Source organism: Onychostruthus taczanowskii, unplaced genomic scaffold, assembly GCF_017590055.1.
Source record: "Onychostruthus taczanowskii isolate IOZ18803 unplaced genomic scaffold, ASM1759005v1 scaffold53, whole genome shotgun sequence".
Taxonomy (NCBI): Eukaryota; Metazoa; Chordata; class Aves; order Passeriformes; family Passeridae; genus Onychostruthus; species Onychostruthus taczanowskii.
In genome coordinates this window covers 728,575-744,361 of record NW_024502902.1, presented here as the reverse complement: position 1 = coordinate 744,361, position 15,787 = coordinate 728,575, and the positions used below count along the sequence as shown (strand labels likewise).

The window sequence follows — 15,787 nt, the reverse complement described above, 5'->3', positions numbered from 1 at the left end:
GGGAGAGCGTAGGTACATGTTTAGCTTTGGGGAAGGCTTTATTTGTGTTGTCAGCCACTTAGCTGCTGGAGTGAAGACTCTTATGTGCCTTACCTGAACAAGCACCTCAGGTGGTTCAGACACAGCCTTCCAATGTGAAAACGTTGGGTGTGCTTGGTAATTGAAGAGCTTTTTAGTACATGGCTACCTGTAGTCTGAACAACTCCATGGTCTCCAGCTGTCCTGCATCCATATGTAATACAACTCCATGAAGCAGACCCAGCGTGGGTCTTTGTAGAAATTCTGGAACTCCTACTAGGAAGAGCTCTGATGTGATGCATTGATGGGATGGGAATGTTGGTGCCTGAACTCATGTTGAAGTACAGCTTCCTGCAGAAGCTGTTGGATGAGCTGGAGGTCCAACTTGGCCTGCAATTTGGAGACCTTCAGGAATTCTCAGCCAGCTGAGATCTCACATTACTCTTAGGGGATGAAGGAGAGTTTCCAGACACAGCTAGGCCTTTATCATGTAAGCAAAAGAGTGACAAAGTATCTCTCTTAAAAGTATATGCCTTGCCTATAGTAGGAACCTAAACAGTGTAAAATAATGAGATTTTTTAAAAAATCAAAATATGAAACATGCTAGAACTGTTTTATATTGGATTACTGGGGCATAATTAATTTCAGCTCTAACTGTATAGGTCAGTGGTAGAAAAAGCAATAGTCAGACCAGTTTTCCAGTGATGGCAGAAATGTAAGTCTTCTCTGGAGCATGCTTCATCTTTCTAATGCTGACACCTGATTCAGAGTATGAGAGTATCCATATGTTTTTAAAATGCCTAGTTAGACATTGGATAAATTGAATCCTAGTGTCTGTAGTGTCTGGGGATCCAAGCACTTGTTTGTATCCCAAATTTCTCACCTTTCTGCAAAGTCCAGTCATATCATCTAGCCAAGGTACTTGCTCTGGCTTTCTTAGGTATGAATTTTCTTTCCCCATTTCTAACAGAGAAGTGTTAATGAGGCCTGACTTTACTTAGCGGCACATCTTAGAACACATCTAAATCTGTGACATTATTTTAAATCAGTTCCAGTTGGGACATGCCAGGTGCCTAAAAACAGTATTTAAATTTGAAGCAACATTAATTTTACTCTTTCCTCATATAGCCTCAGCTGACTGGAGTCCTGTCATCTTCCTTGCTAATTTAAAGGAGGAGGACTCTGCTTTTCTGGTTTTAGGCTTGGAATTCTTGTCCCAGATTTGAACTTGCCTTGTGTTTGGCCTTAAATGTAGTTGCAAAGCCTTACTGTAGTGATCCAGTTTAATTCAGAGAATAATGCCCTTACAGAACACACAAGCCATGCACATAGAACCTTTGTTAAAGAAAAAAAAAAAAAAAAACCAAAAAAAACTGAAGAGAGCAACTGGGGGAAAAATTCTCGATAACCATTGATCATTAAAAAAAAAAAAAAAAATCAATTCCAGGAGTTGTCTGTCCTCTGTCAGCAAATAGGATTGAAAGCCATTAAAGAAGGCGTTTTCAGCCACAATTCTAACCTAACCCAGTCTCTACATCATGACAGCTTAAAGATACTACTGCTGTGAAATCTGCCTTGTGTTGCATAACTTCTGAGTGCAAAACAGAGAGTAGATCTGATGGTTGAGTTGGAAGCCTGATCGTTTGTCCTGGCTTAGGCAGTGGTTAGGGCAGTATCCTAGCTGGATTTTATCTTCCTCATCTGGCTCTAATCCCTAAATGATCATCTGCCAGATGGACCAACTTGTGCTATTTGGTCCTCTTCAGTGACATGAGACTCTGATTTCTGGTATAGACTATGTTGTGCTTTAGCTCCCTTACTAAAATTACTTGGGATTTTTACGTGCCAACTGCTCTGTGAATATGCAGGGGTGGAGAATATTGCTCTCCAATTTTCTTGCCGTCTTCTGGAAGTAGGTTATGATATTTTATGTAGTCTTGCTTTACATGGGAGACAGAAAACTCTAGAACTAAAATTGTTGCTGGAGCTGCAGTTTTGTGAAAAATGTAATGGTGCAAAGCTGTTGAATGCTCTGCTTTTGTTCCAGCATCTCCCTTCCACAGCCTAATTCAAACTACAAATAAAAACAAATCACATTTTTGCTGGATTACTGTATTGCCTGAATGTGTGAGACAATTGGATTTGATTGTCAGAATGGTACCAGAGCTGAGATAAGAAGCAGCAGGATCATGCTATCAAGTTCATGCAATTGTCTGGGAATGGGGCAAGGGACAGAAAGAGGGGAGAAGGTCAGTAGATGATTCTCTAGTCATCAACAAACTGTTCTATCATCTCTATCTGTATTCTTTAATTATGTCCTGAGGGAAACTGGGAAGAGCTCCTGTCTGCATCCCTCCCAGAGAAAGCTGCTCTCATAAGTTTTATTACAGGAATTTTGCTGGCATGTGCTTTCCTTGAGGCTGGTATCTGTTTCTCAGCACTGTTTTCTTTCTCTCAGCACTTGGTAGGAGATAAATGTACTGATGACGGATGTAATTCTATCTCTATCAACTCAAGACCTCAGTGAAATAATTCTCTGCTGATGTCCCCCTTTTTTTTTTTTTTGTTTTAAATTTAATCAGTGACTGAAAAAAATATGTTGGTTAAGTTTGACTCACATTAAGAGAAATGTTGAAGTTTATTTTGGCTTGGATCAGACAATTACATTTCAGCTAAAAAGGAAGGGTGACTTTAATTCTGGTCTCCTGAGCATTTTTTTAACAGCTGATTTCATCTTGAAGTACTTCAAGAAAAAAAAAGCCCTAACCAACAAGGAACAAAGCCCTTTCAGCTTCTGTTTTTAATAGTTAATGTGTGTAAAACAGCTAACTGAATTCAACAACAGAAATAAACACAAGAGTTTTGGTCTCCATGAAGCTAATCTATTTAGGGCTGCCATGAGTGGGAGTTTCTGTGGTAACTTGTAGGATTGTCTTATACACACTTAAAAATGGAGATACTTAGCTTAAACAGAAAGGAACATGGTTACTGGCAAGTAAAACCTGCTAGATATCATGCTGAAATTCTCTCTCTGAAGAGTGAAATGAACTCAATCAGCCAGTTATATTACCTTTTCCTCTGTGGTTCTTTTGATTCCAAATAGCATAGGTCTCCAGAAAACTATTTTTGTTGTGCTTAAATTAATGTGATAATGCTTTCAAGATGCTTCTGGCCTACAAACATTCCCTGAATGTGCAGTTTTGTTATGAAGTAGTTCAATCTCATTCTTGCTCATCTTCTTTCCATTGTGCAGCAGTTTGAGCAGTCATTGGCAAGGTAATTTATTTTAAATCACATTTTAACAATCCTTTTGTGTTGCTTTTGCTCTTTGTCATGCACTGGAGTGTTTTCTGTGAGTAGAAAGAACTTACTTGGTGGACTGTGTTGCTTGTCTGTCAAGGCATGTTAATTAACTGGTTGGTAAACCGAAGATGCAAAGGAATAACTCCAGTTACTCTTGTTCTTTCAGGCAAATGTATGACCATGCTGCAAATATGTATCCACAGCTAATTAAGACTCCCACCATTCGAAGAGGAGTTCAGAATTTTATGGCGTATGTATTTATTTGCTAAAAAAAAATCAGTCAAGACTTGGAGTTGGAGGATGACAGAATTTTCAACCTTTTTTTTATTATCTTCCTTATGGGCTGAGGGAAACATATGCTTCCTTTCCCTCTGATTGAATGCCATTATTATTAAAAGAAATTCTAAATATACATGAAGAAGTGCATATGCCCTTCCTTAATTCTGATTCTTTCAAAGAAATGTTTGAGACCATTGCTGCCAAAGGATGGGGAAAATGTCAATGAATTCTGAAGGTCATTCTAGTAAAATTCTGGTTTTGAAAAGTTGATATTTTCAATATTGCACTGAACAGTGGTCTCCTGACAGCTTAATCTTTTTGCATTGTGTATCCTTTTCTTCTTCTGTTAGGTTATTTTAATCTCCTTAGACTTGTGTTTTTATTCCATTACCATACTTGTTTGAAATGGTCACTTTTGGTAACTGTTTTTTTTCCGTCTCTGCCTTGTCTTGCCCTTTCCATAAGGGGTTGAATATCTGATTGTTATTGGTGTGCATATATAAAGCTAATTGGTTTTAGCTTATCCAAAGCATAGAACAAAGAATCTGAGTGCTCCCTTGCTATCATTTTTCAACATTGCTGTGCTTCTCCTTATGAGAAAAATGGGACAGTTACCTATATCAATGTGTATATGTTTTTTCCTAGAAAGACACAGCATAGCAGCTGTATTCCCCAAGATGCTTTGCTGGATGAAGAGGGCAATTCTAGGTGGCCTTGTGTTGCTTTTCTGTTGTCTCTATCCTTAACTCCTGCATCACTGCTTTACTTTATAGCAGTTTTGCAATATGGATTGCTGTGTTGTCTTGGAAGTCCTTAGCCCTAAATGCTCTGACCATATCCCTATTTCCTTGGACATACTTCTTGCATCATGTTGTTTCTAGAAAGCTAACTCTGGTTGGTTTTCTCACCCATATGCTGCTGGAAGAGTCTGCTTCCTTTACAGGTTTGTCCTCTCTATTTTGTTACTTTACATAGTGCTGGATGGATAGATACAGGAGGATGGAAGAGGCCAGCATCTGATTCTCATTTCCTGTGGTTCTTTTGTGGTCCTTTGTGCACAGCAAAAGAGAGAATTCTGAGAGATCCTTACAATGTTGGTGCCTCTTGCCCTAAGGTCTGTTCAGCTTGTGTTGCCTCATGCTCTAAACCTGGGCAGTTTGGCTCCTGACTGGATCTGGCACAGGGTACAGTTGTTTGGCCCCGCACCTGCTACTCAGAGGAGCATAAACGTGGTTCTCAGGCAATGTTTGAGCACCACCAGCAGAAAGCCCTCATTGCACTTGAACCTGGGGAGAGAAGGAGGCTCTTCAAATGTCAGTCTATTTTTATTCTTAAATAGACATTTAAAAGGGAATGTTTCATCCAACCTATCAAACACTTGTTTCCCTTTACTGACTAAATTTGCTATAGCAAAATCCTCCACAAACATGAAGTCCAATTCCTTCTTTGACACTAAAATCTGGTAGAGGCACATGATTGTAAGGTATTTTGCTTAAGTCTGAACACTTACACTTGAAGGATATAATGCTTATATCTTCAGGATTTCCAAAGCATGATTTGCCTCAAATCTTCAGTAAGACTGGACCATGTGGTCATAACGTATTTTCCCCTTCCCTGCATTATCAATTATACTCTAAAAGAACCCAAGAAAACCCCAACCTGTTTGTTCCTCTGCAGGAAGCAAGATCAATGGACAAGACAACAAATCAGAAATAACAAGGATGACCCATTTTGGAGGCATGCTGGCTATATTATTGCACAGTTGGATGGTCTGTACATGGGAGCCCTTGAGTGGGCTAAACTACATAAACTAACAGTAAGACTACTGCACCTCTTTTTCAGTAGCTGGGGCTGGGATGTCAGTGGACAAACATGGGAGAAGGGGATCCACTTTTTAAAAATAAAAAACAGAAATAGGATACTTAGTGGCAAGTATGCCTTTTGCATGCCATTCTGCAAAATCTTTAGTGGCTGTTCAGTGTAGGTAATGTGACTGAGCACTTGGCCCATGTAACCACAGGTTCTTCACAAGGGGCTTGGAACCCTGGGCACTCATGTGGTGATTAAGTTGGGGGTGGCTTTTGTATCCATATGAATGTTGGAAGGACAGACACTTCTAAAATGCTTGTTGCTGTCACTTTGCAATTGTTATTGAGCAAATGACCCTTTAGGTATAAAGAGTACTTGCAACAGCATGAATTAAAACTTTCATTCTTATTTCCAAGCATTAGATTTCAAATCCTAAAAGCCTTTCTATCTTAGGGTATGTTTTATTTTACTAAATGACTTCTCCTTTTCTGTTTTTTTACGTCTCAAAAATATATGGTTACAAAAGATATGTTCTGTGTTGTGGCAGGTCAGATGGGATAGATTTTGGGGTTTTGTTGGGTGGTGGTTTAGTTGGCTTTTTTTGTGTTTTTTCATAATTTGCTTTTCCTTAATTTCAATTAGAATTGTATTCCAGATCATCAGCTTGTATGTAACAACAGAACTCCTTTAACTCCAGTAGAGATATGGCAATTATAATGCTGTCCTGAAGTCTAATATCTAATAGGTTTTTCAGTGTGAGAGGAAGGACTTGAGTAATTGTGGTTGACCTTCTTACCTAGGTTAATCATACCAAGAATTTTGAGAAGTTGGGAGTTCTGAATTGTAAACAGTTGTATTTTAGTAAAATATACATCTTTCTTGCATAGAAGTCACTCTGGGGCTTTCATGAATGGGGAGTCAGATAAAACTGGAAAAAAAAAAAGCATTTGTAATAATAATCCATCCTGAGGGACCTGAGTTTGTAGGGGAAGACACTAGAAACCTTGACTTTCTAGGAAAAGAGCACATTAATGTCCTTTTGTAACTCATGTATCTGAAGAGCCCTGTCAAGCTCATCAGGTTTTTGGTTTTTTTGCTGCTTCAGAATCTTTTAGATTCATATGGGGAGAAGGGAAGAGTGCTGGCTTGTGTCTGAGTTAATTCTTTGTAGCAGGCATGTCCTGCCTGCAAAGTGTGTTCCCTGATGCTTGCTTATTTAACCATGCATTTGATACTAAAAAGTACTGACCTCTGAAGTGTTTGAATAATTTTTATCCTCTTTTTAGAGATCTCACTAGCATGCCTATATAAAAAGGGTGCATTTGGTGAAAGTTCCAATGTGTGGTTCAGGCTGAAATGTATGTGTCCTCCATTATCAAATTATATGCATTAATTTTTCTTTTTCTTTTCCCAAATGTGCTTGCAGCAGTTGGTGGGATTTATTTTGACTCTTTTCCATGCCAGGCACAATTTTGGCTTTGGACATTATCACCTATGTTGAGATGCATATACTTTTATTCAAAGCAAAAATGTTCACTGTGTATGTATTTCTTACTGCAAATGGTGCTGCTGTTTCCTCTCTTTGCCACAGCCACTAAGTTAACATCAGTCCTTGTCTTTGAGTACGTTCTGGACAGCTGCTCTTGCAGCTAGGTCCTTGGTTTTTCTTGGCATCAAATGATACCTGACATTCTGTAAAATGTTCTGTAAAAGTAGAGGAAGTTCATTTTGTTGGATACCACGATGCTTTTCAAGTACTTTTGAGAGATTAGGCTATCACTGTGTGTGCATATTTATTGCTGTTAGGATCTCCTTCAGGAAACAGAGCTTGAGGGCTGTTGCTGTGAGCTTACATGGGCAATAAAAACAGGTGCAGCTGCAAAGCTTCTCACGAGTATTCTAGCTTTGACACATCCATTTATCTGAGAATCAACTCAGCTTCTGTGAACTGTTGGCACTTAAAAGCCCCAACTAAACTCACAAACCAACCAAACAAGCAAAAACACCACCAGTATCTTCCTTATTCCTTGTGATTAAAGAGATCTACCAACCAAAGTGCAAATAAATTTACCTAGTAGATGATTTTTGTACTTATTTTTAAGTATTGTACTTATTTTTAAGTATTTTACTTATTTTCAAGTATTGGCTCTATTAACCCAATTGTTTTGATTTTTTTTTTTTTTGGACAACAACTCCAGTAACAAATACTTTTCCGTTACTCAAGTCTCAAAATAAAACAATCAAAGAAATTTCATACTGAAAGTCTCTGTAACAAATTCTGCATGTTTTTAAAAGCAAATCTCATTCCTATTGCACATTTTCCTCAGTGCTTTGAAAGTCTCTTCTTATCTCTTTCCTTTAGTAGGTACTATTTTGTTTCATTAATAAAATAATCCTTTCCATGTGTTTATTGTCTTTGGATTATCATCATCAGGAACAAGTTTATCTTTTGATCTCTAGTAATTCAATAGTTTGAATTAATGGTGGTAATGAACATCAGAAATATTAAAAATACCTCTTGTATGAATTAGGGCATTTTTATTTTCCTTTTTTTTACCCACACTCAAACAAAACGAAAGAAACCCCATAAACCCCAAACAAAACCAAGCCAAAACTCAACATGTGACAATCTGTATTTTGTTGCCTGATGTTCTGATGTTCTACTTGCTGTTGGGAAAGCTACGTGTACTTCTAAATTCAACACGTTATTCTGTATACGTAGAGGAGAATTGTTCCCACTGTCTTAAGCTTAAAATAAGAGTAAATGCTGTAGAAGAAAGGCTAGGAAGGTTTTCCCCTTAACTCCCAAAACACCAGAGACATGAGAAAGAGAAGGGGAAGAGGAGACAAGTTTCAAGGTTCTGATGTTTCCCTGCACCCTGAATGATCATACATAGACAAGATGCTCTCCTGAACACTAGAAGGTGTTTGGTTGACATGGATAGGCAAAAAGAGATAAAGGGGATGAAGAAAAGGAACTCTGTTTACAAAGTCTTTGAATTAACACTGAGCACCGGGCAAGTTGTATAGAACTATTTCCTTTTCAGGAGACTGAAAACAAGCTGTTTCATAGCTAATCTGCTTTTAATTTTTTAATTCTGTTTTCTGGTACTATGTGTGGTAGTTTGAAACCAGAGCCAGATACTTCTTAAGAGAGAAGTGGCTTATGTGCACACAAGTAACTCTGAAATGTTCTGTTTTTCTGCTCTCCCCTAAAATTCAGGTTGCTTTACTTGAATACTGTAGAACCACTGTGTCTGCCACAAGTAACTGAGCCTTACTGCAGAAAGAAAATTTGGTCTTTTAATGGTTTGATAGTAGCACTAGTATATATTTTTTTGTTCTTTCTGAAGGAAATGCTTTGTATTGTATTGTTCTAAACTTTGGGTTTTCATTGCATGGAGTCTGTCCTCCTGAGGACTACTTCAGGTAGATTCTTCCATTAAGACCTGCATGAAGGCATTGTAAACATCTGTATTTTGAATTTGATATTTACAGGTATCATTAAGAGTGATGGCAAAATTTGAATACATCTTTATGTTAAAATGTGACATTATTCCATCTGGTTTAGCAACATTTTATATCCAGTAAACAAACCCAACCCTTTTGTCAAGACAATTTCTGAGGGAGGGGCACTCAAAGAACATAAAGCCTTTTCATCTGCCTAATGCTCTTCCAACACTGTGATTAATCTTGGGCTTGTCTACGCAGGGATATTACTCTTGAATAAGGAGGTGTCAGAGTTTTAAATACTAGAATGACTCCAGGATAGTTTTCTATTTGTACTTCCTTATTTTGTACTCAGTGTTCAGGCTTGGAGAAGTTACTGGAAAACAATTGTTATTGAGTAACTTGTCTATTTTAATGTCCCATGTGAACTAGCCTTTAGGGCTGGTTCTCTCCTTTCTGCTGCCCTTTGTAAGTTTATTTCTCCCTTCCTTGGATGTAACTCAAATGGATTTTTCTTTTGCTGTTCAGGACAGCACCCTAGAGGAGGCACACATTCTCACAGAAGGATTTTGATGTGGCTTTACACCTCTCTGCTTTTCAGTTTAGTTAATTCATTCTTCTTCAGGATCTAAATGATGTTTATAAGGAGTTTTTCTGACATTGCTGTGTGAGATGGGAAAAAGCGATTACAAAAAAATTGTAACGTGCCCTATATCATGCATTGTTATGATGCAGTTTTTTGGGTCTAATTCTTTCTAGTGGACACTGATTAACTCTTCAGAGAGAAGATTTCTCCATATATCCTGGAAATCAGCTGTAGTTTTTCCAAAACTGCGGCTCTCAGCTGTTTTGTGGCAAATGCTTCAGACCACTCCTGAAATTCTCAGATTGGGCCTGCAGTGTGTCTTCTGTTTAAATGCATTGTTTTACTGAGACTCCAGAGGAGCACAGTGCTTATTGATGTCACATCAGACAGTCTTAAACACAAAACCGGGTTTATTCAAGGAGGGTAGTGAATTTTTGGAAATAAACTGGAACAAAATTTGCTTGACCCTCAAAAAGGGGGTGAAAACAGAACTCTAGGGGGTGCTTAACAACCTAGTCTCTCTTTTGCATCTCTGATATTTTGCTGGCTTTGGCAGCTGGCAGCCTAATCTCACCCAGTGCCTTAGGAATTTGCATAACCTGTGCTTTGAGTGGGTCTTTCCTCCTGCTCTCCGGGCACCTTTCTCTGCCTATTGTTCTGAAAGCTTCATTGCTTGGTACTTTGGTTCTAATTTGAATGGGCTTCCTAATAGTTACAGAAGTTTTGATTTGGAGTGATGGTAAGAAAGCACAGACATGAAACTTCTAAAAAATACATAGGCAATTCTGACCATTGCTGTAGCAGTATCAATGTAGCTACCTGTAGATATTACAGTGAAAGCAGGTTTTATTAAGGAGAATATGGAGTGGTAGCAAATTGATGTCAAGTACAATTAAAATATCTTGATTGCTGGAGCAACCTCATGCAAGCCAGTTTGCTCCCTTCCTGGTGGTACTGTACAATGATGCCTGTGTGAATCAGACATTGGAAAATGGCTTTTTCTTATTGTGTGGTGGGTTTTCAGTGCAGCTGGATGGGGAAAATGGTGCTTAAACAGTGCCGTCTCTGTCTATGTATTCCAATGAAATAGAAGTTGTGACTGGTTTGTAACTGATTCATACCTCTAAGTTGCTTAGAACTATCCAAAGACACATCTCTTGATCTTGCTCCCTGTTTGGATCTTTACAGCAAAAACATGATGAACTAAAGCAATGTAACGCATTAAAGTTTGTTTTGGATTTCTCCCTCAAACTATAGCCATTGTTGGGGCCTTCTACCATGCATGGTTTTAATTGTCAGAATGGCTTATTTCTCTTGTCTGTAAACATTGTGGGAAGGTCTAATTCCTTCCTATGGGATGCATGGACTGGAGTTTACGTGATTTCTGGTTTTCCTCTTGATTATTCTTTTGGCCAAAGCAGCAGATGGATAACACAGAATTCAGAATTCAATATTTTATTGAATATATTATATTCAATATAAAAATATTCAGAATACTTTTATTCTGAATAAAATGTAAATGGATTTGATGCTGTTTCATTTTTTCTTGTCCCCCTTTATTGGGGTTTGTAGAGAGGTCATCTATATGGTTTAGTAACAGGGTTTTAAATTTTTTTAAAAATTTGTTATTATTTATTATTAGGGTTGTTTGTTTTTTTTTGTTTTTTTTTTTTTTTTGCAAGTAATGTGTTTCTTTGCTAAATGATTATGTGGCATTATAAAATTACTATTCACAGCACCACAGTGATGTGTGTTCTGACTTTTTTTTTCTTAAGCCTTGCCTAATAGAAGGCATGGTAAAAGCAAGAACAGGAAAGATTTAGAAAATGGTATTTGAAGGTTGAGGTTAAACCACTATTAAGCTCTTATTTTTGAAAAGGCAAAGTAAGAGGAGGTTCTAAAGAGCGTGTTGCACAACCAGCTGTGTGTAGTTAACCCTGTTAACCCTGGCTAGCTCCAACCATAAGGAGTTTTCTAAAGCACATAGCAGAGTGCCTTTTGACTGACTTTCTTTATTCAGCTATTTGATTGGTATTTATTACCATTTTTTTCCTCATTTGTTTCTTCCTCCTGAGTCCTGAGGATATCTTAAATTGCAGTGTTTATAAAAACCTGAGAGCTCCCAAGAACATTAGTAGAAGATGCTTCAAAGACATCTAGATAAACAAAAAAATTAAATTTTATCACAGTAAATCCATAACAACGGACTGATTGGCGTGCTGCTTGCAAATACACTCTAAGGTACAATTACACACAATTACATCTTCCTTTTTGCCTCAGAAAGTAGCATTGGTAATGCCACTGCAAGGGCCAGAACCTGAAAGTTTCCTCAGTGCTTGGTGCCATACTGAGTGTGAGCCTCTGGGCCTTGTCAGTAGGCATTTCATAGACCATACAAGAGCTTCCTTCTTGAGAAAAAGAAAAATTCTAACCACTGAAGCTGTCTTATTTCTCAAAGTGTTTTTTGTAATCTTCTCCTTTATTCAGCCACTGAGCAACTTTGATGTCCAGTTTCTGAATGCAGTGGGAGACCTGTTGGACCTTATTCCTGCATTATTTGATTATTCTGCGCGGGGTGGACAATGCAATGTGGATTCAGGAGGCCATGGGAGATACCAGTGGGACATGGGACACTGCTCTGCACTGATCAAGGTGAGCACCAGAACTTAATCTCCAGTGACTGTGTTGATTTGCAGTGTCATGAATCTGCATTTCTGGAGTCTTCCCCGTTCATGTTGCATGTGCATAAAGAAACTTCTGTCAATGATCAAGATGTATATATGCAGTTGTCATTTGTGCCTCTAGGATTTTGAGTCCAGTTTTTCTCACTTGTGTTCAAGTTGAGGGAAAAGACCAAACCAAAACCACGGAGATGGGTGTTGAAAAGCTCTTAGAACTACTAGGGAATGAGGAACTGTCAAGGAGAGGAGACTGGATGAGAATAACTCATTCACCTAGAGAAGTGAAATCTGAAAAGGGGTGTTGTGAGTGACTACAAATACATTGGGCAAATAGGCAGGGAAAAAAGGAAAAGGATAATTTAAACTAAAGGACAGTGCTAACATAAAAACAAATGGAGGCAAGTGGCTGATGTTTTCTGTTAATAGTGATACCTTTGAATGGCTTTCGAGTAGGAGTGATGACAGAAAAAAATGCACAGTTTTAAGATAAGTGACTGATGCATCATGGTGGCAATTACATTTTTTCAGTTAAAATTAAGGAGATTTAATCAGCATCTGGAGACTCAATGTATCGTAGAACAACAATATTCACCTTAAACTGAGAAACATTAACTGAAGCATTTGCCTACAGTAAGAGGTTTCTGAGCTCACAACAAATCGTAGAACCAGGGAAATATTTTGAAGATATGTACCCTCAATATATATATTTACCTTTTCAAATTAAATTTACTTGCATTTGCTTCTGTACTTCACCTCAAAATGAACCAGAGGAATTCTCACAGATCAGCATGTTTTAAATTGATGTTGGATATGTTTGAAAAGATCTGATTTGAATGTGTGAATAGAAATACTCCGAATGAAACTGGGGGAAAACCTATACCATGTGATGCAGGTATCCCAAATAATCCCACAATGTTTTATTTTGAAAACAACACATGGGCAGAAATTGTTTCAGGAGGTTTCAGAAATTCATTTAGTACACAGCTAAAAGCATAATAATCTGCTCTTTCTTCAATAATGCAATTAATCAAACTACTTAAAACAAGTAGTTCTCCCAGTTTCTGTCAAGTAGAAAACATGCAGAATGTCATGAGGTCTGAAATCATTAATCTTTCTGCTTCTGTATTCCAGGTTCTACCTGGATATGAGAATATATATTTTGCCCATTCCAGCTGGTTTACTTATGCAGCCACACTGAGAATATATAAGCATTGGAACTTCAATATAGTTGATCCATACACCAGCACTGGCCGTGTCTCATTCAGTAGTTATCCAGGTAAAGTCAAGAAAACCAAAACTATGTAGATAGTCAATTTGGCATGGACCACTTTACTGTCTTGTAGCTGTCCTGCCTGTGAAAAGGATGGTAACACAACGAGCATTGGCTTCAGTCTACCTTAGAACTTTTAGCAACCAAGAGGACAAAATGACAGCTTGAATTTTCTGTCTTGAACATGATACTGTTGTCATTGTCTTTTGTAGTTGATTAATCACCTTCAGTGCTCTGAATAGTATTGGTTAAATATTTTACCTCTGGCACAAACGTGCTGCTTTGAATTCTGCTTGTGTAGTCTGCAGTCATCTCAAGTGCTGAACTCCTCCTCACCATGCCTGTAGCATTCACATGTTTGGTAACAACAATTTTGAGTGCTTCTGTTTACCACTGTGACATGACTCCTGCTGTAATGGGATTATTACTGAATATCAAACACTTGCTGTTTGAAAGTGTATCAGCTTCTTTGATGTTGGGTTCAGGAGCCTTCAGTTGTTTTGTTTTGTTTGTTTGGGTGGTTTTTTTTTTTTTTTTTTTTTTTTTGTTTTTTTTTTTTTTTTTTTTTGGGGGGTTTTTTTTTTTTTTTTTTTTTTTTTCTTTCCCCCCACCCCCGACATCTTCCTTTCTAGCTTCTCTATAAGCTGTTGCAGAGGAGAGTATGTTTTAATGCTTATTTGGTGTGTTAATAATATAGCCAGCCAAAATATTAAGAGTCTCTTTTGGGGAGATTAGGCCAAATGTTAGAAATCGCCAGCAAATAATGTTTTGAGTAGCAAAATATGTGCTCTTGGTACAGAATAGCACCAAGAAATGGGAACGTGAAAAACCAAAGCAAATCTGTAATTCCCTCTTAGAGCTGACATTGCATAAGTTTTTAGAGGTGAAATTTCAAGTTCAAAAATACCTAAACAGTCAAGAATCTTCATAAAATATTTTAAATTAAGTAAGTACCATAGGAGACTATCTCATTCTCATGAAATTTTGTTGGCTGATGGTTCCAAAATATGCTTTGTTGAGTAATGGTGTCTTACTGTAAGGGCAAGGGTTCTTCATGGCAGGGGCTCCTAAGACTGTGACTGGGAGAATGTTTTGAAAAGCAGTTGCATTAATTTCACATTGAAAACAAGCCTTTTTCTGTGGGGGTCTGGCCCTCCTCAGTGACCCTTCTCAGGAATGCAGCATTTTCTGACAACTGAGATTTTTAATTTGAGGATGGGATAGAGGTAGTCTGAATGTCTCTTAAGTGTAAAGCCTTTCAAGAGCTTGGGTTATCTGCCATTGCCTTGAAGGAATTTCACTTGCTTGTTGCAAGGAATTTTGCCAAGCCTGTAATTTGGTTGAAAGCAAAGGTTTCTGAGCTCTGTTGATCACGTGAATGTTCATGAGGTTATTCTGGCTCTCATATCTCTCAGCTGAAATACTGATGATAGCACTACCCTTGACAAGAATGTGGCTCTATTTAGCAACTGTTGTATGCTGCATTGTGCTGCAGATTCAAAATTGCGGATCAAAATCAGCCAGACAGAACATTTATTATTTTATTTTTAGTGGATGTCTGTGGTGATGTCTTACAGTGGCCCCTTTTGTGGATTCTTTGTATAAGGAAATAAAAATATTCTGTTTTTATGAGTCTGGTAAAGCGTAGCGTGTTGCGGGATACCTGAAAATCAGCTACTACTTTGCTGAAATGGTTGGGGTCTGTTCATTGGTGTACAAAATCCCAGTGTGCTTCCCTGAGAGTGCTGATATCTGTAGAGATGGCTCATTTTAAAGCCTCCTACTGCCGTGTGGACTCTGGCATAGTAATGTTGGAAGGTGTACTTCTACCAACAGAATGAGTGAGAACTGTTGCAAAGCATAGTTCCCATGGCTACAGTGACATTTGAGAGGTCTGTGGTATGCTGAGGGTGCTCACTGATTACAGGGTGCTGTCACAAGCACTGGACAAGCATGGTCCATTGACTGCAGCAAATTGCATTAGCTGTGGGTGTAGTTCACAGACTTGCAGTTTTCCATGGCATGAGTAAGCACTGGCCTAGTAATGCTCCAGGGACATCACGTAGGAAGGAGGCAACTGCCAAATTCCTCTGCTCAATGTTATGATAGATATTTTCAGAGCAGGATCTGACTCTGGAATCTGCAGCTCCTGGCCATGGTTCAACCTGACAATTGTAATGTCTCCTTGCATAAATGTTCCTGCTTTTGGTCTCTGTCCTCACAGACATAAGAACCAGTAAGAAAGGCCAGCCTAGTAATTTCTCCTGAACAGTAGCATGGTCCTATGGACATATTACTATTAACTCTGGAGGAAACAGAGAGCACTAAAAAACAGGCACCCTTGTAGGCCTCCAGCGACACTTAACTGAGTTATTCAAAGATTTTTGTCAT

At 38.2% G+C, this 15,787-nt stretch overlaps 1 protein-coding gene across 1 annotated transcript in view; it reads left to right on the top strand.

The window, feature by feature from the left end:
- Positions 1–15,787, top strand: part of PLBD1 (phospholipase B domain containing 1) — a 44,162-nt gene that overhangs the window by 9,736 nt on the left and 18,639 nt on the right. Inside the window, exons 3-6 of the mRNA XM_041416833.1 lie at positions 3,488–3,571; positions 5,278–5,416; positions 11,933–12,097; positions 13,258–13,402. Of these exons, the coding sequence (XP_041272767.1) occupies positions 3,488–3,571; positions 5,278–5,416; positions 11,933–12,097; positions 13,258–13,402 (533 nt within the window). The remainder of the gene's footprint in view (positions 1–3,487; positions 3,572–5,277; positions 5,417–11,932; positions 12,098–13,257; positions 13,403–15,787) is intronic.